The 20600-nt window shown below is 45.1% G+C and overlaps 3 protein-coding genes across 5 annotated transcripts in view; 1 reads left to right on the top strand and 2 right to left on the bottom strand.

Moving 5' to 3' along the window:
• LOC125765653 (inactive serine protease scarface) overlaps window positions 1–10271 on the top strand; it is a 32690-nt gene extending 22419 nt beyond the window's left edge. The window contains exons 5-9 of one of the 3 annotated variants that reach the window (XM_049431012.1): window positions 6257–7138; window positions 7250–7390; window positions 8247–8401; window positions 8478–8755; window positions 8834–10271. In XM_049431012.1, coding sequence (XP_049286969.1) covers window positions 6257–7138; window positions 7250–7390; window positions 8247–8401; window positions 8478–8755; window positions 8834–9249 — 1872 coding nt within the window. In that variant the 3' untranslated portion in view covers window positions 9250–10271. Of the gene's footprint in view, window positions 1–6256; window positions 7391–8246; window positions 8402–8477; window positions 8756–8833 lie in introns of all 3 variants that reach the window. The other 2 variants (XM_049431013.1, XM_049431010.1) reach the window with 2 other exon arrangements.
• The window catches only part of LOC125765666 (uncharacterized), a 291187-nt gene that overhangs the window by 97468 nt on the left and 173119 nt on the right, over window positions 1–20600 (bottom strand). The gene's annotated exons all lie outside the window — the stretch shown is intronic.
• On the bottom strand, window positions 10341–11839 carry LOC125765673 (probable GDP-L-fucose synthase). The gene is made up of 4 exons (XM_049431051.1): window positions 11516–11839; window positions 11125–11368; window positions 10830–11054; window positions 10341–10745 (listed from the first exon to the last, which is right to left on the bottom strand). Exons 1-4 carry the CDS (start codon window positions 11641–11643, stop codon window positions 10371–10373), a joined length of 972 nt encoding a protein of 323 aa, XP_049287008.1. The 5' UTR covers window positions 11644–11839; the 3' UTR covers window positions 10341–10370.

Here is a 20600-nt window from a genome sequence, read left to right as displayed (position 1 = left end):
TGCTTAATTCGGTTGACTGGTAATGACTCACTAACGGAAGATCGTATCGAACAAGCGGTACGTGAATCGTTGTTTCTAGTTTTGATTGAACGGTGGCCAAATTTGGTGTCGTTAGGAAGCATAATTAGAGGGGTTTGTTGTTTTTTTTATAAAGTGAATCTTGTTTTATTTTTTTATAAAAAATAAATAGCCTTGTACTGACTCGATTAACTATAGCCAGTTTTAATGATTGATACCGATTGCATCACAGCTCAAAACAGAGCATTCCTCACATACGATTATCCTTAAATCTCATGCCCTATCCTTTATACATGACCTTTCAAAGCTTGTACGATCAATAACTCAAGAAGGTTCCCTTCCAGCATCACCAGAGCCCGGTTTCGATTGACATAAAAACCTATAAATTTCACTGTCGATCGAGTGAATTGTTCGTCGATTTATAACAACTTGCTACAGCGATCAGTGAAGAAAAGGTATTGCATAAAATAAAACAACAACAGAACAGACGGTTACGGTTTTCATCACTTGCCGTGTTGAGCACGGGACCACAATGTCAGCTGGGAAATGCACATAAATTACCTGCGTTATGTCAATGCGCAACGCAGTGCAGTGTGTAATTGTTTGGTTCCTTTTTTGGGTTTTGTTTTGGTTTTTGGATTTTGATACAGAAACATTGGCTGTGCCTCGAGGATAAAAGCACTCGAAACCAAACGATTTTGCTACAATGAAGGGTACCGGGGCTGATCGGTCAGAACCACATAATTACGTAGCGTGGATCGTTCAGTTATTAAGCCGTTGAGGCTATATTGGGATGCGGAACCGTACGGACAGTTTTGCCAGTTTTGAAGTGAAACAAGTCAACACCGAAGGAAAGCCGGGATGGATCTTATCCAATTCACCAATTGGTCCACCCGCGGGTGACACATGACCGGGCACGAAGAATGTGGTTTTTTGGCAGGTTTTTTCCCCCTGCTTTCCTGCAACCCATGCGCGCGTGTGTGTGTGCGCGTATTGTCACAACACACTCCAAAAAGGTTCGGGGTTGCTGGTTTGTTTTTTCCTTCACACTTGAGTTTTGTTTTAAATTTTCTTCCCATTTTTGCGCCTGTCATTTGTATTGCAGCTAGGAATCGTACATTTTCCTATGTACTAAACCGGTTTATCATACCCGGTTCAGGAGTTTGGGCATGCAGAATTCACGCTCTGTCCCGGTTATTGTCTCCGCAACAGATGACCATGGCTAGGTTTCGGGGAGAAGCTCGTATTTTTTTTGTCTTCACCCGCAAGCTCACTTGTTGCATTCCGTCGGGTAACTTCCTTTTCACTGATTTCGTTACGTTAACGGGCGAGGTGCCCGGGGGGGAAAAGGGAGACCGCTCGAATAAAGAGGAATTGTTTCCTTATGTGCATGAGGCAAGTTATGTTGCTGCTTTTTGCTTGCTGTTGTGTGTGAGTTAAGTGATAGTGATAAGTTATCACCAGTGCTGCCAGTAGGAAGGGAAGGCAGTTTCGAAAATTGGTGTCCTCTTATGCAATGTTAACACCGCAAATTGCACTGGAAAGCTGGGTTCGATTTTGGAGTCGAGACAATGTTGTTATCTGTGCAGTTAAACAACACAAAAAAAGTATCATAAATCATGAAATCAATGTGTGAGTAGCGATTTTGTTTGCCCCTTTTTTTCGCTAAACAGTCCATCGGAATGTGTTACCCGAATGAATCATCATGCGCCTCCATCGTGGCAATGAAAGGCACAGGTTGTGATGATCGCGCGCAAGAAATACCAATCCCCGATAGAATTCGCGATCGTCGACCTTTGATTAAAGTTGATTCGAGTAGCAAAAGAAAGAAGAAAAAAACTCCCGCATAAGGTGTCAAACAGGTACGGGGTGGTTAGTGTTATGGCCGTACAAGGCAGCTAGCAAGTTTCGACCAGTTAAGCGCTTAGTTTGCTAGATCCCTAAATAAACTACGTTAATTAAATTATACAACACTGAGCCAAAGAGCTGACAAAGCGAGGGTAAAATCGTTGCCAATTTGTGTTGTTCCATAGCGAAGAAACATTAATGTTTTGGTGGGTGTTAAGAGACTGTTTTAAAGCTTTTTTTTCGACCCAAAAGACCCAAAGAGTCCCTGAAAGAAACGGCTTTATCTGTCTAACCAATTTGGCTACACTTTGTAAAGTTTTTGCAAAATTTCACGACATATTTTATCGCACCTTCTCTACTCCTTGCTCTAGATTTTACTTATTTGTGAATGTTTTTATTGACCATAAAGTCTTTTTTTTTTGCTTTCTACATTCATTTCGTACAACTGCTATTAGGCGACGAGAAATTGCTGATAGAAGGAAGAAAGAGAGAGAGAGATTGGCCGATAAGCCGGTTAGTTTTTGGGGGTGCATTTCAGGCGCCACCTCGTGGGAGGTTAATTGAATGCGATGAAATCGGATCGGGAACATGATATGGAACATTAAAGAAAGGAAAGCTTAGCGTAAAGCTTAGTTTACGATCTCTAATTGAATATGGTATAATGATATAAGAAAAAAATATCTTCTCCGTATTGCATAAAAAAACAAGTATTATTTGATAGTTTCAAACTATCAAACTAACTCCTTTTTTTAATTGCCAGTAGCATGTTTACTTCCAGTAGTTATAAAAAAAAACACACTCATTAAGCTGAAGATCCAACCGAAGTAATGTGAGAACCTTGACGAACAGCATCTAATGGGTTGTTTCGATGCACTTTATTAACCACACGAAAGCACTCCATGATGGTGCACAAGGTCACCAGGTGTCAGTGTGTCGGTGGTCGAAATTTATGGTTGCCCTTAAACCAGCCCACAGCATCACGAAGCAGAGACAGCAAACCTATTTTGGTACGAGCGGTTGTGCTAGTCTCTAATTTGCTTCCTCTACAACAAATGAGACAAACTTGTTCGCTCAAGACAACCCCTTGAAGTGACTTTCGTGAAGCGACGTGAAGATGTTTTGATGGATGTTGTGTTTTGTTTTTTTGTTGTTGTTTCTTTTCCTCCCAATTCCGTCCCGCCCTCCCCCCCACCCGTTTTGTGGGGTAAGAAAGTCATGTTTATGTAGTTGTTGTTTTTTTATTATTTTCGTTTCGTTTTTATCGTCCTTCGCGGTTTCATACGAGCAACACTGTTTACCTTTTGAAGATGTTATGCTTCATCCCCGAAACGGGTGATACAAGGGAGCCGTGAACATGCGCGACGCTCCAGTAGCAAGCGTCACGTTGTCCGTCCAAATGCTGGTAGTTCAAAGATCATTGTGGCGACATAATCTTCACCAGAAAAGGGGTCCGTGCTCGGTCGGTCAAGAACCAATCTGGCCAATAAATCTCTCTTGCGATGGTAGAACGTGTCACCCCCTGACGAAGCAGCCGGGGTGGAAAACCAAGCCACACTGGCTTGCTGATGGCTTCTGTCAGGCGCTAGTCAATCGTAGGATTTTCTTGAGCCTCGTAAAAGTGGTAAAAATAGGCATACGCAAAGCGAAACCGACACACGATGTTGTCGAGATCTGTGCTGCTGCCGTGGATCGTCTCCACACAGGGGGAAAAAAACCACCCCCGAGAAGGGTCCGCGCGATCTCGGAATCGATCGCAACCGACCGCGATGCTGTCAACTGATTGTGTTCTCCCATTGCTGTCGGTTGACATTTGTTTACGGTCGGTACGCAACTGTGTCAATGGCAAATGGTTACGCCAAACCACCGCCGTCCGCCGACGAATGTGGCTTAATTTGAACACATCATAACCATATTGAAAAATGCCTGTATCGAACAGCGCGCGATGTTTCACATGTCCGCGCCGTACGTATTTTTATTAGGTCTGGCCGGCTATGCCGGATTGTCATAAATTCTAACGCAGAGCAGCGTTTTATGTTTCACCGAAGAACACCCGGATCCAAAGGCGCACGTCCCTTTCGAGATGGATGGTGGATAAGAACCTCAAAGCAGATGTTGACGATTTGTCGCGTAGGGGTTGGAGTATTTTTTTTTGTTCTGCCTGCTCCTACTAGCCCTTCCACTTTCTAAGCAATCAAATAAATGAGCAACGATTAGCATACGATTTGCATACATCAAGATGGTACGAAATGGTTTCGATAACACGGATCTGTGGCCAAAAACCAACCAGGATGTAGTGAAGCAGCTTAAGGCAAGCATCTTTTGCTATGGAAATTGCCGCCAAAAAATCTAGGAATTTCCAACCACGGCAAGAACCAATACGTTAGACACGAGTAATTGACACTAAGCTCGGGAGAACATTGGAGAAGTTCCAACCGAAGTTTCAAGCAAATATTGATCTTTCCCTTCCCGTGCTTGTTTGACGTCCTTTTGTTTGATGAATTGCTCCGTTTGTACAACGATTTGTCTCGTACAAACATTGACAGTGGCTACCGTTTTGGGGCACGTCGAAAACCCCCATCCGGGCACGCCCCGTTGCTGTGTAGCGAAGGCTTTTGTGTGTCTTGTCCCGACACTTGAAATGGGTCAATATTTTTCTATTACACAAAATCGATGACCCGATCGAAAGCGGGTCGGATAAGACACCCACCAGAAGGAATGGGATGACACCGATCGATACCGGTTGCTATCCGGTGCGGTGCGGTCCACCCCCAGCCGCCCGGCAACGGTTTTGCTGGACGATCATTTATTTGCCGATCGTGATCGCGGGCCCGTTTATTGCTCAGAGGTTGAGGACGTTTGTTTTTTCATTTTGAATTTTGTTTTCCTTTTTGCATCACGAGGCTCACCGGTTCCCTGGTAAATGATGCTGACTCAATCGCAAGAGAGATTATGTAAAAAAATGGGCAAAACTGCGTAGTTAAAAAGAAGAAGAAGAGGAAGAAAAAATCACCATCACACAATATGATTTCTTCTCTCCTGTAACCAACCAAAAAATACCGTGACCGAAAGGGAAAAGCGAAAGAATTCAGCCCAAAAACGAGTCGGCGCGGGTCGACGATTATGCGCACGTTCAAGCCTGACCTACCTACCCTGGCTACCAATACATCCGGGATTGGTCCGGTTTGGGGTTTCTTTGGGCTTCGTTTTTTTCCTTTGCACATTTTACTGTCTGTGACCGCCTAGCATTGTTTTGAGGGATTTTCTCTCCCGCTCTCCGCTCGGGCTGGCACCGGCAATGAACCGGCCGATCAGGACCAACGCGCTCGATCGACGGTTTGGAAAGGGTCAACCTGAGGCTGCAAAACGGTTGTCTCGTCGCAAAACTCTCGTCGCGAATTTGGAAGGGGGAAGCAAAAGCATAAGGATTACGAAATGTTGATAAGAGTCAGTGGCACAAGCGGATGGAATGCGACAGCAGTACGTTGGGACACAAAACTATGGACACTTGTCCACAGGAAGGCTTGTATCATATTTGCCATACATTGCGGACGAATCCTCTACCGCGCGTTCTCCTTTTTGTGACAGCTGACATCTGACACTCGTCGGGGCACGAACGAACGGTGGATTAAAGCAAAATCTGTCGGTCGCTTAGTTGGAGCCGATGTTTTTCTGGCTACCGTCGGCCGCTTAATTCGCCGCATCAAGCAAGTAAAGGCCATTCGGTGCGAACGTTAACGCAAAGCTTGAAGCAAATGTGTAAGCCAGGTAGCAATTAATTATGCACACTCGCTTTGCTGCTGAGCATACAGAAGAATGGCTGCTAGCGAAGAATCCCCATTTGGTTTATGGACGCGAATGGTGATACTCGTCACCATTAGCCGATCATCTCCAATTTTGGACACGAGCATGGTTAGCGTTGCCTCGAAGAAGTTCACATTAGGATGATCACCAGATGCTGTGTTGCTTAAGAACGAACAGTTCAGGTCGTCGTTAATCCCATCCATAAACTGATCAAGCCAAGCCCCCCCATTCATCTTCGCTGCTAAAACAAACGAAAAAACAGATATTCGATTATGAACAACGTATTCTAAGCAGCGTGTCCTCCACAAAACCGAAGGCTGAAGATGATTAATTGGGCAAAAGCATTTGCAAAATTGATCGATCGGTACGGTGAAGGACTTGGCCAGATGATCTCTTGCAAATGCGGGGGTATATTTATAAATCAATTTACTCACGACCGTTGACAGTTCCTAGCGGGATGTCCAGTAACGTGTATTCTTGAAGGCGTCACGTTTTAGATCAATCATTACACCTACTGCATCGCTGTCGTTCCATTTAACAAATTTCACCTCTTTAACCATTCTTGATCGTTCTTTCCATTCCATTCCAGACTGGTGAATGTTACGAACCGGAAGTCTGCTGCAAACAGCAATCCCTGCTGTCCCAATCGACCGTCTTGACGAATGAAGGTTACGTCGTTAAGGTACCGGAAAATCAGTACCTCCCACCGGAGGGTCAAAACACCGTCACAAACATACAAACCGCACCCCCACCTCCACCACCCACTACACCTCGCCCACCACCCACCACTACACGCTATGTACCGCCACCCACCACTACACGGTATGTGCCACCACCGACCACCACCCGGTACGTGCCACCACCGACCACCACCCGGTACGTGCCACCGCCAACGACGACGCGCTACTTCCCACCACCGACCACCACCCGTGCACCATTCCGCGGTGACGAGTACATTCCACCCAGGGAGGAAGTGCCAGAATCGTCCAATGACGACCCTAACAAGATCAGACCTCCACAGGACGAGATCCCGAACCCGGCCAACGAAACACCGGTCGTCATCCGGCCGACCACCCAGCGTCCATTCCAACCGCCGCGCCCACCAGGCCCGGAAGCGCCGCCACCACTACCCCCAGTAGGATGTTCGGCCGCGATGAACTGTACCGAGGAGGAGTACTGTTCCTCGACCGGTGTCATCTCGAAGACTCCGGTTGTGCTGACGGAGGAGCAGAAGCTGTTCCGCGTACCGGTGACGGCCTGTCGCAATTTGGAACGTGGTTTTACCGGTGTGTGCTGTCGCGATCCTGACTACGTTGATCCATGGCCGGTCGGTCAGCTCGGACAGTACAATCCGGAAATTCTTGGCTTCGACGATGGTTCGTACAAACCGGCTGGAAACGGCAACGGCAACGGTAACGGTAACGGCAATGGACGCCGTCCAGGGGAACCAATTCAGGCATCACCGTCACAGGTAACATCCACACAATCGTTTGCACCGAACCAGTTTGTCAGCCAGACGGCCTCAGTGACACAGTCCAAATCGCAGTACGATCGCGGCGTAACGGCGTCCGCTTCCTTCCAGTCTACCGTCGGTCAGCGTGTGAATGCTGCACCGTCCGGTTTGCAGTTTACCAACAGTGGCAACACACGGTTCCGCCCATTCCAGAACCAACGATCGGAGAGCACGTTCGCTAAGCCACAACAGTGTGCTCCGAGAAACTATGTAAGTATACGCGCGGACCACGCGATCTTACCTACTAAGTGAGTACGTGAATTATGACTCAAGAGAATGAAATTTAAAGAGGACGCAAATCATTTCCAATGTCACGCTAAAACGACCTCCTTTTTTGTTTAGACAACGAGAGGGAGAGAACCTGCTGACAACACCGTTTACAGACCGGGTGATGGTACAGGTCAATGGATTTATGGGTGCCATAAATGAATCTGAGCTTTAAGCGAGATCCCATCTCGGGTGGTTTCGCTCCCTTCCTAACTGATCACAATACAATAATAATATGCTAATGCATCGTACTAAATGGAATATGACGATTTGGTCATATATCATCCCGACTCCGCGTGTAGTCCGCGGGATATTAAAGTGGTCGTAAAATTGATTCTAAATGCCATCCATTGTGACTGTTGAATAGGGGCTTTCTTTATGGGAAGACGAATCTTAGTAACTTATTATCAATAAGCTTACCGCTTGATGTCTTGATTTGTAGAGTAATAAGTAATTTGTTCTCTGAGATAGATTGTAGTACTACTTACTAGTGCTGGTATCTGAATGAAGCTTTAAACCTAATGAATGACTTGAGTCAAAGACTCATAATTCTTGGAGATTCTTGGAGTTCTTGGAGATTCTTGGACAATGGAGATTCTTGGATCTCAGCTGACGCTGCAAAACAATATCTTTGGAGACGAAGACACACATAAAGAGCCTTCGCAAATTCATGTACCTGAGAGTCAACTTTAGTTTGAAAGACTCCTCAACGAGGATTCCCAAGAATGACTCTTCTCAAAAGATTCATGATGGATTTTAGTAAAAAGCACTATTTAATTCGGACAATTTTCGTTTGTAGAACACGCAACCACGTGGTGCAGGACCCTTGGGTACCGGATTCGGTGAGTTCCCGTGGCAGGCAATGGTGCTGCTGGAGACAAACAAGACTCTGCTCTGCGGTGGAGCCATCATTTCGGATAACACCGTCGTAACGGCTGCCAATTGTGTTTATGGGTAAGCAAGCTCACCAAAAGCCTGAAAAGGAGATTGGAGATATGCGAGATATTGAACGACTTCCCTTCATTTGCAGACTAAACCCACGAACGATTCAAATCAAGGGAGGCGAATGGCGCCTGGGAGTTGACGCGGAACCAAAGACATTCCAGATCGTGCGCGTGAAGGACATCGTGTACCATCCGGCCTACAATCCGACCACACTGAACTACGACGTAGCCATGCTGGTGCTGGAGGATCGTCTACGATTCGATACGCACATCGGTGCCATCTGTCTGGATGAGAACGATGTTGTGCCGAGTGCATCGTACGAGAACTGTGTTACCACCGGTTGGGGCAAGGAAGTGCTTAAGAGTAAGGGTTTCAAATGGTACCATTTTCCTGGCAGGAGATCATTACTTATACTTTCTATCCTCACCGTCTCGTCTACAGTTCACATCCAAAATGCACTGATGCAACAGATGTCGATCTCGTTGCTGTCGGAAGCGGAAAGCCAAAGCCAGCTGCAGCGAAACGGATTTGCACCGGAATCCCACATCTGTGGCAGACCGTCGGGTGATGCCTGTGAGGTTGATGTAGGAAGTGCGCTGGCTTGTGCCGATACGAGCGGTACCTACTACCTGAAGGGTGTCTACTCTGCCGACAACGGTTGCAACCGTCCGGATCAGATCGTTTCATTCTCGAACATTGATGTGCAGTGGATCAAGCAGGCGTTGAAGAATCCGAACCAATTTATTACCCCGGTTCCGAACTATCAAACCGCGGCCAACAGTCCACAGGTGACGCGAGTACAGCTGCAGTCCACTCAGGGTCCGGCGTACAACAACAAGTACCTGCCACCGTACTAGAGCGGCTTTAGAGCAGGCAGAAGCATAGCACCAACACCAACTAATTTACATCCAGTGATAGTACACACGAATACACACTGCACGGAAGCAGATCCGTTGCAGGTTTTCACACCTTTCGGGGTAGAACCTGCCCTGGGTATCGTGCAAACCGTACAACACAAAGCATTACATACCATTCGACACGTAACATTCCACCACCAACCGTCACTTGCATCATTATTACACGCGCATTACATTGATGGAAACATTTTACACTAGAACAAAATGAACACAAATACACCATTTCGGTGGTGACTACTTAGGCGTTAAGACAATCTTTACCCATTTCACACCATCAGGCGGAAAAATGATCGACAGCCGAACGGCTGTTCCAACACAATTACAACAACACGCTACACGTTACTCTTCACCATTCCTTCGTCTTCTTCACCCAACACAATTCGTCTCAACGTGCTCACGCGTATGCTCCGCTATGCTGCAACGTGGGGTTCAGCCAGATGAGCATACATCTGCGATGTTTCTTCGCTTTATCGTGACCATCACGCCACCCCTAGCCTTTAAGTGATCCAGCATATTTTTTTTAAACAAAACAGCGCTCGTATCCAGATCGAATGGTAGTAAGTTAATCGTACTTAGCATCTTAGCAGCACATGACAATTCTATTTCCAAAATGTGGTGTTGAAGCACATTACCAATCTAGTAAGCACGAGATCATCACAAGAGCTTACCCAACCTGTTTAAACAGAACGTTTGGTGAAAAGTGTACTTTTTTACGATTTGGCGATAAACACTTTAACAAACAGTGTGCCTTAACGTTACCAGCTTAAGCAAATTTATCATCACAAAACACTACCAACGTCACATACACACACTGGACTGCTGAAAGGCTCACGAGACACACTGACCACGGGCGAGCAGCGGAAGCACAACGTGACGTTACTACGTTCTTTTTACATCTGTAATATTATTTAATTACCTGTACATAATAAATATTGTAAGCTTTCATCGTTTTTAGGAAATAATTCAATGGTGTTTTTTTTCTCAAAAACTTTCCTATCTCATGATGACTTTTTACTTACGGCACTCGGGCGTTTATGTTTCAAAGAAAATCCTTCCTTTATTTACTTCCTTGCCTGGTCGTAGTTAGCCGTATACCACTGTACGGTTTCCTTAATTGCGACATCAAAGTTTGTAAATTGAAAGTCTGGTAGAAGCTTCCTTAGCTTCGCATTTGAGGCCGTCTTCTTGTACTGGCCGTCGGCTTTGGTGGTATCAAACTCAAGTTTTCCTTTAAATTCGAAAGCTTTCGCCAGGGATTCAGCGAGCTGTGCAATCGAAACTTCGGCCGATTCGTCGACTGATAGGATGATTGGTTCAACACTGTCGTACTGACGTAGCACCCAGATGAAGAGTTTGGCAAGATCCAGCGAGTAAATGAACTGCCGAAGAGGCTTACCCGTACCGTACACGGAGAATACTTTACTTTCTTGCGGTTGCTGTTTGTGGAACGCGGAATGAGAGAAAGGAGAAGCGTAAGGAGAAGAATAAACGTTTACACAATTGCACGGTACTGTACTTACGTCGGTGTTTTTAACGAATATCAGCTCGTGCAGACGATGAATCATACCCGGAATGACGTGGCTTACACCCGGCACAAAGTTATCATGCGGTCCAAACACATTGCAAGGCACTACGGAAGTGAACATATCGCCGTACTGTTGATTGTAGGCTCTATTTAGTACGTCGATCATACGCTTGGCGTGACTGTAACCGAAATTCGAATCATGCGGTGGACCATTGTGAATCTAAAAAGGAACCATATAAATCATTATCATTTCACACCATTGCTCATCGTATAAACGCAACGATACAAACCATAGTTTCATCGATGGGATAGGATGTTTTATCAGGAAAAATGCAGGTCGATAGGCACGATACGACCTTCTTTACTTTCAGCTCGTGGCTAAGCAGAAGAATATTATCGTTGATCAGCATATTTTTGCGAAAGAAATCCAAATTATTGTTCATGTTGTGAAACAATCCGCCGACCATCGCCGCCAGGTGTACCACGTGCGTTGGTTGATGCTTTAGAAACATTTCCCGCGTTGCAGTTAAATTGCTGAAATTGAAGAAAGAGTTAATTTTGTATACTGAAGGTGAACTTAAAATTAGGTCATGCGAGTATGCCACGTAGCAGATGGGGTAGTATACCAAAGAAAGCGAAATATGAAAAACTAATAAGTTATCACTGCTTTCCAATACTCACGTTAAATCGGCATCTTTTGATCCGACAAAAATCCATCGCTCATCCGCAGGATTTTCTTCTTTTATCACCGTTTCGATAGCCTTCCCGATTAGACCGGTTCCGCCGGTAACCAACACCACTTTGCCCATGTTTGGAACGAAAACGTTTTATGCTACTATAATGCGAACAAATTTTACAGACTTTAGGGTGTAAAAAAGGCTCACAAACATAACACTCGGTGTTTAAAACACCCCGAAAAGCGATTAGCAGTGTTTCGTTCTGATTTGCTCTTTGTTTTGCTATGGTTTTGACACGTCAACTGGGAGTGGAAAATGTAAACAATGGTCCAAATAGCAAACCGCTGTCATCCGACATCAGCTGTTATTTTATAGCATGGTTGCATGCACAGCGTGCTATAAAGCAGTATTTTGTGTGGAGATCGTTTTATCAAAGAAATGATTTAATTGTTTTTTAACTTTAAGTTTTTCGATTTGTTGTGTTTAGTTTGTTTTTGAAATAAAAAATGCATCATATTGCAGTCGAAGTTTCATCCCATTTATCTCAACATGCTTTATTGCAGTTTTAGCCCAGACACAAACTAGGAGTAGTTCCAAAATTACCCGTCGTTAAATTTTAAACCAAATAGCGCTAGTGTTTTTTATATTTATTCAAATTGTTCAGTTTTTCTTCAAGTTATCCAAAATTTTATTATAATTTTCACAAATTCTACTGCATGCTGGTACAACAGCTTCTGCACATTTGTTTGTTATTTGCTAAATGAGTGAAATTTGTAAAGTGAATATGAGAAACATTTCGCCGTGTGAAACAAATCGATCGTTGAGATACTGTTGCGACATTGTTGAAGATCAAACAATCATCACATCCCATTAATGTGTACCATTTCTTCAATCAAATAGCCTTTTTCGGCAAAAAAAAACCTTCACTAAGTATCAACCGCGTGCGATGAAGGCACGCACTGGGTAGTCCTCGTATTGTTATAGCGTTAATATTTCAGGATAGCTCAGAAAGTGTGAAACGAAACGGAAAAGCACAGCCCGCACGAGAGCGAACAATCAATTTCCTTGTCCTATCTCACACCCGTTCGAAGGACGGTGGAAGGAAATGAGGGACAGACGGCAGTTCGGTGCGTAGTCTGAAATGTCCTAATAAGCCGCTCAGGGACATGTAAATAACACCTCATGCCGGGGAAGTGTGGTCGATCCCGAACGAACGCTCCACGGTGAGCACGCTTGGCTGGGTGATTTACTTGGCGCGAGTACCGGTCCGCAAGGTAATAACGCTTTGGCAGATAAGAGTGCACGGCCTACACTCTCGCGTCCATGGGCAAAAGGTGTCCCCAGCCTCAGCGACTAAAAGTTGATCTCCAACCACGGTAAGGAGCAACTAAATGTGGAGGGCACAAGTACAGTAAAACTGCGGCAAATATGGCAATGCGCGATGGCGAGTTCCTTTCCATCTCATTACCGCTGAAAGCCATACGGAATCGAAATCAGTCTGTTTGGTCGTGTTGTTCTTTTCTTAATGGAAAGTGAATAAGTGAACGACGCGATCGAAACGGGGGCTTAAGCGAGTTGAAAAGGAACAGGCGAGGTGTCGCGATCTCTACGCGTAAGGTCTACGCTACAATTGATCTATACCGTACCGATCTGTAGCGCAAATAGGGGAGAGAATATTAAAATGAACTATCGCACCACGCACCTAGCGCACTCCCATGTACGCACAGCTAGTCGATTAACAAATAATCAACATTAATAACAATGGCCCGGGTGGGATAAGGCATCGCTCCGAAGGGATCCAGGTGAGAGAGTTTGTCACTTCTGTCTAGGGAATGAAAACCATGCGAGACCATCTTCGTTGCAACAGGAACGGGAACCACCAACACCAGGTACGTGCTAAATAAAAGTGTAATTTATGCCTTCATTCTTCGGCTCCGGGGTCATCCCCCGCTCGCTGCCGCACGAATGTCGGCATAGACCGACGACGCAAGGACGACATGAAGTGAAGCGCTGAATTTATGACGGGATTGGTTGGGGATGTAAAATGCGTTTTGATTATGATTTGAATGGGTACTAAATTTCAATTTCTGTTTTTACGGCCCATCGTTAGTTAGGGTTTAATTCAATTACTGCAGCTAGAATAGAAAGGAGGAGAAAAAAAAGTACGGTGTGATGCCAACTTGGTCTCGAGCTCCTGTAAAGTGCCGAAGTTTTTCGGTGTTGGTGTAAGGAATTGAATACCCCACGGTAAAATACCCCCTTTGGAAAGTACGGCGTTGAAAGTGCCCGTAGAAAGGAAACGAGCAAGTTTGGCGAGCGAATCGAATGGAGTAGTCATAGAGCGGAAGACAAGACCCTCCACGGCGTCTGCTTAATCGGGTGAGTGATGAGGGAATTTGTATTTATTAAGTTAGACCCGGTGTCGATGGTTCTAGGATTTACCCGCTGGATCTGACATGATCCTCGCCACGCATGCATCATTGGCGTTTTGTTGACAGGAGGGTAAAAGATGCGAAAGAGTGTAAAATAGGTTGTGTTAATGAGGAATATCTTCCTAATTTATGTATATTGGATGATGTGCTGAAGCATTTGTTTTATGTTTTGTTAAACACCTTAAAGTATACACGCATTGATAGTAAGATGTTTCCAATAACAATTTTTTGTGGAATAAAACGGCAAAAAGGAAGAATAGAATACAATAGAATAGAATACAACGTTTGCCATAAAGTTTGATAACATTTGAGCGCCCCTGTAGTGTCAACTTAAACCTATCGAAACCGATCGCGTTTATGACACAGAGTGCAGTACTTGTGTAAACATACTACGTCTACTTCCCATGACAGAATGTCATATCAAAAAAATGTTTACAATAGTTTCACGTGGTTTCGCGTTCCGCGACGAAAAGTTAATATACAAAAATTACTGTTATCGGACGAGTAATACTATAATTCCTTCTTGCCGTGGTGTCATTCCTGTTGTGTGTTGTGTTCGCTTTAGGTTGCACAGCCTCGCGTTGGTTTCATTAGGGTTATGTAAGTGCATCAAACGTGTGATCGTCTGTGTTGTGTGTTGTGCTTACCGGTTAATTTTTCGGAGCTTCCATGCCGTAGAAAATGCCCTTTTGGTTTTCGGCAGTGTGTAATCCGTGTTGTGTGGCTTCCATGCCGTGGAAAATGCCCTTCTGGTTTTTGGTAGTACGTCATCCGTATTCTGTGTTGTGTTTGCTTCATCTTCCCGAGCTGGCCTCGATGCAGTGGCAAGTGTCCCGTGCAGTCCTAAGCGCATCAAACGTGTGATCGTCTGTGTTGTGTGCTGTGCTTGCCGGTTCATTTTTTGTAGCTGGCTTTCGGGAAAATGGAAAATGCCCTTCTGCTCTTTGGCAGTGTGTAATCCGTGTTGTATGTTGCGTTTGCTTCAAATTGCCCAGCTCGCCTCGATACTGTGGTAAGTGTTTCGTGAGTGTTAAGTGCTGTTAAGCTTCGTACGCGAGGAACTTAAGTCGATCGAAAGTTAACGCGCGGAAAATCTGTGATCGCGAAAATCCGGTAATCAATAACGAGTAATTCGGCAAATCCTGGTTACGGTACCATGATACATCTCGCGGATTTCGGTTTATTTTCTTTCGAGTGTTGTAGGCTGCTAAAATAACGCTGCTGGTTAAGGTTGTGCGTCGAAGAGGAAGGTATAGTATTTTATTACATTTTGTTATTTTTAAAAATATTTTAAGTCCACATGACCTTCCATAAAGCTTTTTTAGAAAGATTGTTTTTAGAAAAAAAAAGGAGTTTCATATTAATTATCTCTCATATTCCACTATATTTCACTGTTCATATTTTGAACAATTTACTTCTCACAAAACCCTCATCAAGAGTGATATTCAAAGTTGGTAGAAATTCAGCTCCCAATATTCCACTGCCGATTGATGGCGCAATAGTGGAAACATTCGGCACAGGAGCACAATCCGTAAGGCATCATACACCGTCCAAATCTAACGATTGATTTCACCATCTCACCCGATTGTCACGACACGTAATCATCAACCGGCAAAGAACCGATTCGGAAGGTCATCAGTAAACGGTTTGGAAGGATGGATGAAATAATTTCGCTGGAATTGAAAGTTGCAAATCTCCATCCGTCTTCTCGCTTCTCGTCTACGACTACCCGTTGCCATCCGTCAACGACGTCTGCCCGAAGCGAGAGTTACTTTGTGATGAGTTCTTCTTGATGAGTTGATTTTACTTTCAACTCCGATTACGATTGAGTTCAAATTTCGATCATTTGGAGAATACCCAGCGTGGGTCGCAAACCGTTTTTCGCTATGTTTCGAAATCGAAAAAAAGTAAATGGCAACGAGATGGTATACAGTCGACTTCTACTCCCTCCGGCCCATAAGCGGGGATGGGATTACTATTTCTCAAGCGATCCTTATTTGCCGTGTTGATCGCGTGACCCACCGAGACCTTCTGGGGTTTGCGATATTTGCTACACGGGATTAGTGAGAAATGAGTCCCTTTTTGCAGTACGGTGGAGAGGGTTCCGCGTTTTTGTTTTGCCATGCCAATCGCATGTCATAAATTTCACCCGTGGTCATCGGTCATCGGGAAGCGTTTCGAATTTTCCTCAACGAAGGAAGGTTTCACCGTACGGTCTTTTGTAATGCGTACTTTCGCTTTCGGCCTAGCTGTCTCGGATAAAAAGATAAAACGGCACCCAGGCGCCTGCGACTGGAATCTGGCGGCTGATCCTTTACCCGCCAAAAAGGGGGGTTGGCTGGTTCATCCACGACCGGGATACGGATACGAAGATGGGAAATGATCGACTTCTCTGCTGCTGCTGCTGTTGCTTATGTTTGCGAGGTTGCGCATGTTGACCGGCACGTTTCGTTCCTTTCCGTCCCGTGTGGCTGTCATCATATTTCACCGTAAAAAGGCATGAATGGAAGCGGGATAGGAATTGTTACCGGGTGGATGTAGTAGGCCAAGTAGTTGTTGAACGTTGACGAGAATGATGACAGCGCCGTCTCGATGGCGATAACGATGCTAACGGAGATCGCGGAAGTAGAGAGAAGATGTTGTTTTTTTGCTCAGTTTGGTTGAAAAGTTTCTTGACGTTTGTTAAGTTTCTTTAGAATTATTTACTTTGTTTTCGAAGAGATTTTGAAAAGCATTTATTATTACATAGAAAATTAACGATCATATACTAATCAAAGGCATTTCAACGAACAGCAAAAGATTAATAGCATTTTGTAGTGTTGTCACGCAAATGAAGTAAAACATTCATTAATCACTCGCAAAGTGCACACATCGTCAACAGCAAACACAAATAAGCGAATGTGTCGTTTAACCCTGTCACGGGGGGGAGAAAAAAAAGGTTGGCTTCCCGTTTCACTTTCGCACGGTAGTGAAAGTTCCTCGGGGAACTGGGAACGAATTACCGAGGCTCTTTGCTGTTGCGATGAAATATGATTTAGGTAAAGGTTTACCGTACGGGACACACGGGCTTAACAAATAGGAGAAAAACGATTCCTCAAGCAAAAAGGAGTTCGAAGCAATCCGAGTTTTCCGAGGCTATGACATTTATGTACCTTTCCGCGAGCGAAGATTGGAGAAATCGATCGGCGCTGTATACTTGAAGGCAACCATTAAAACCATCCCAGCGAGGCAAGATACATCTGGCGGCTTAGAAGCGACAGGAAGAGTCAGAAAAACAACAATCAACCCCGGTTTATGATCCGTACCGAATAGTTTTCCCCGGCTGGCGTTTGGATGGCCGGTTGTTCGTTGGGGTGTACATGTATGTATGATAATGGTGGCCTTGCAGGCAGGCAGCTACCTGTTTGGCCATGGTAGCACCCGTTACCCGTACCGACCCGCCGTCGTGGAGAACGTGTCGTCGTAAATCAAATGTTTTAAATGTTATTATCGTAAATTAGACTTAAATGTGGCGGTCTGACGACCCGCATTCCCGGGTCCCGGGCCGGCGGCTTATCAGCAAGCTTTATGCTTTATGCCAGGAGTTCATGTGGAGCGGGAGTTTTTCCAGCGAAACTCCCTACCTCCTCGCCGAGGCCAGCATCTGGCGGGTCCGTGTGAGACGAATCGGAGTTTGCGTAGAATATTAAATCGTGGCCGGTCGGTGGCGGGCTACGTTTACGGCGGGACTTCCTGCTGTGTTTTGCGGGTCGTCCACCGCAGGCGCGACTGACGGCTAGAGGGAAACTGTATTTGCCAAATCCCGTACCATTACGTATCAGCACACTTCAAAGCGACGGCTTCCGAAAGACGACAGACATAACAACAGACCGGTGGACAACCGGTGGACGGCGTTTTTAGCATGGAAAATGTTTGCTGTTTTGCTACCTCGCACCGACAACTGGCTAGTTTGAAATATGACGTCCGAAAGATTCGGCTGACCTACAACAGCGTTTGCTTTTTTTTTTGGGAATAAATTTTCACCGACCCGGGGACGCATTGGTTTTTGGTGCCGACCAAACGCGCGCGTGAGTTGATTTGCTAAGCGAGGGCGTTCGTTTGATTTATGACGAGAATGCAGCTCATTTTTGGAACGTTCCTTACCCTTTTTTTTTTGGTTGTGTACCGTCCGAGTGCCGTGTGAAGGTATAAGATAGAATGGGGTTTATGGTGGAGACTTCAATGCTGGTTAGGAGAGGTGTGTTTTGAAAGTCAATTAAACACGTTGCTTCTAAGGCAAAATTTGAAACAATAGCTTCCATTCATAAGCACCACTAGTTGTTTCTGTTTCCTCCTCACACACGGTTTTGCATTGCAACATTTCTAATACAGTTACCTATACCTGTAATTGTGCCCATAATGATCACCCAAAATGAGGTGCGTTTTGATTTCGCTGATTCGTATCAGGGTGCGAGTGAACCCAAACACTAACGGAGTGGCTGATTGCACCGGATGGACGCGAAACATGGCCATATTGAGCAATCGAAACGCGATCGGCAATCGATCACGATCGATCTCGCGTTCCTTTTGGAGGGCTTTGCAAAAAAAAAAAAACGGTAACAATAAAATAGTCAACTGCTAACTCTCCCGACCCCAGCAACCCGGGAAGGGGGGATTTGGAACAGTTTCGGAAACCGGACGCGATATTCAGCCCCGAGCCGATGATACGCTCCGCTGTCAAGCGTTTCATTGTAATCAGATGATTTAATGGGCATCTGGCATCGGCTTGATGGAGACCGCTCGGAGCAGGAATGTTCGATTCTCGGTAGGGAGTTGGTAGTAGAAGGCGCGAGACTTTTTGTAGAAACCGGTACTAATCCTACGCCCGAAACAGATTGATTGCCATCAAAAATACGACACATCAAGATTTGTGTTTCGATTCCCGCTGTCTCTTCTCGCCGCTACCCGCCGGAACGGTCGAGACGATGTCATTGCGATGGTTGCTATTGGCGGTTGTTCGTTTCACCATTGAATCGTGGCCAGCTCGCGCCACGTTATGCTTTTGTCGACCAAGCGAACCAAGCTGTTGTACTTGTATAATTTTTGGGGCGCTTGCCCATCTTGAGAGCCGTTTTGTTCGGTTTGTTCCGGAGTTCTGTCGGTTTCGGCTGTGACGCGTCGCGGTACGCGGCAAAAGTACAAACGATCGCCAAACGTTTCTATCGTTTTGTATCTGGCGTGTACACAGATTTAATCTGCTCCGTTCTTGGGAGCGTTTTTTTTTGGTTTCGAATCCTTTTTTTACGTTTTACTCACTTGCTGCATTCCTGTTGGCTTAGAGATTTGCTGAGAGGCTAGGTAAAGCTAGAGAATAACACTTGCTTGTCCACACCTGAGAAGAGATTGTAGGAAATATGAAAATGGAAGATGAAAACGGATGTTTTGCTGATTTGTTTGTGGTACTTTTGTGATCAATTGCATTAATTATGGAATATGGGGCTTTTTCGGAAAGAAATATCTTTCATCCGAGGATTGTCAAATGATTTTGTCTCACGTCGTAATTATTCTAAGAATTTATCTAATGAATTTAAATAATCCCAATAAATCTATCAATTATCTCTCTTTGGACTCATTCTTTCCACAATAAACATGTTAACCAGTTTTCTAGCTTTTGCTAAATACCGTTCACTTGTTTACTTAAATTTACATCCCCTTTCCTAGGAAAGCGGTGGGATTTTCGCGAATCATTTAAAAACTCGCTCACAACAGCCCAACACCAGCAACATGTCACCGTTCGATCGTTTTATGATGCTTGATGTCTTTGCAGATCGTTAGTGTAACCGCTTGTTTTTTTTTCTTTCCACGGTTGGTTCCTACTTTGCACGCCCGTTACTGTTCCTATTGCTGTTGATTTTGCATTCATCAAAAAAGCTTTCCTTTCTAGCGTCTCATACCTGCCGCTACTTTCTTCCGTCCCATGTGAACAACAAATCCACCCCTACTCCCAACCCCCTTCTTTTCGATTCAACCCCCGCAGGGTTAAACAGGATGGGTGAAAACCCCCGTAGCATGTAGCCCATAATTATGGTCTATCGATCCGAAATCGATCGTCTTGAGCGATCTGCACAAGGTTCGCACAACCACCCTGGGCCGGGAAGATTATCTGTACTACGAGCTTTTTTTTTTGTTTGGACCGGTTTCATAATTTACAGCCCCATAACATCCCGAAACTGTCCGGTGACGGTGTTCGTCCATCACTCCAATCGGGAGCATGGGAAGTGTTTGGTAAAGTTGTGTGTTTCGCTTTTCTTCCCTTTGCGTATGTTCTTGTGCTGTAGCATAGCGTTCTTTTGGGGTCCTTTTTCGCATGTGATGTTTTATTTGCTGGAAAGGAAAAAAAAAGATTGATGGCTGGCAGCGTACGGTCTTTTGCGGGTGTAGTATGTCGAGTAACGCTGTCGCTGAACGTATTTTTTTTATCGGAACTCGATCATTGCCGGAAGCAATCCTGCGTCCCGCGATAGGGAAAATCGACGAGAGAACAGTGAAGCATGGGCTGTTATCTGATATCCGATGGTTTCGGGTGGATCGGCGTCGGCTTTCCGTACGCATGATGTGACGGTTACAGCTACTGACCGTGGATTCGTTAGGAAGTCGGAGCTACCAAATGGCACCGTG

This window comes from Anopheles funestus, chromosome 2RL (genome assembly GCF_943734845.2).
Source record: "Anopheles funestus chromosome 2RL, idAnoFuneDA-416_04, whole genome shotgun sequence".
NCBI lineage: Eukaryota > Metazoa > Arthropoda > Insecta > Diptera > Culicidae > Anopheles > Anopheles funestus.
Note: the sequence above shows the minus strand (reverse complement) of the source record. Positions and strands in the feature narration are given on the sequence as shown.

Bases quoted from the DNA above. Each gene is read 5' to 3' on its own strand.
- LOC125765673 (XM_049431051.1), bottom strand. From the start codon at position 11,643: ATGGGCAAAGTGGTGTTGGTTACCGGCGGAACCGGTCTAATCGGGAAG. The intron at 11,369-11,515 runs GTGAGTATTGGA...CTTCAATTTCAG, and splicing joins TCAAAAGATGCCGATTTAAC to CAATTTAACTGCAACGCGGG. The intron at 10,746-10,829 runs GTAAGTACAGTA...TTCCACAAACAG, and splicing joins TATTCGTTAAAAACACCGAC to CAACCGCAAGAAAGTAAAGT.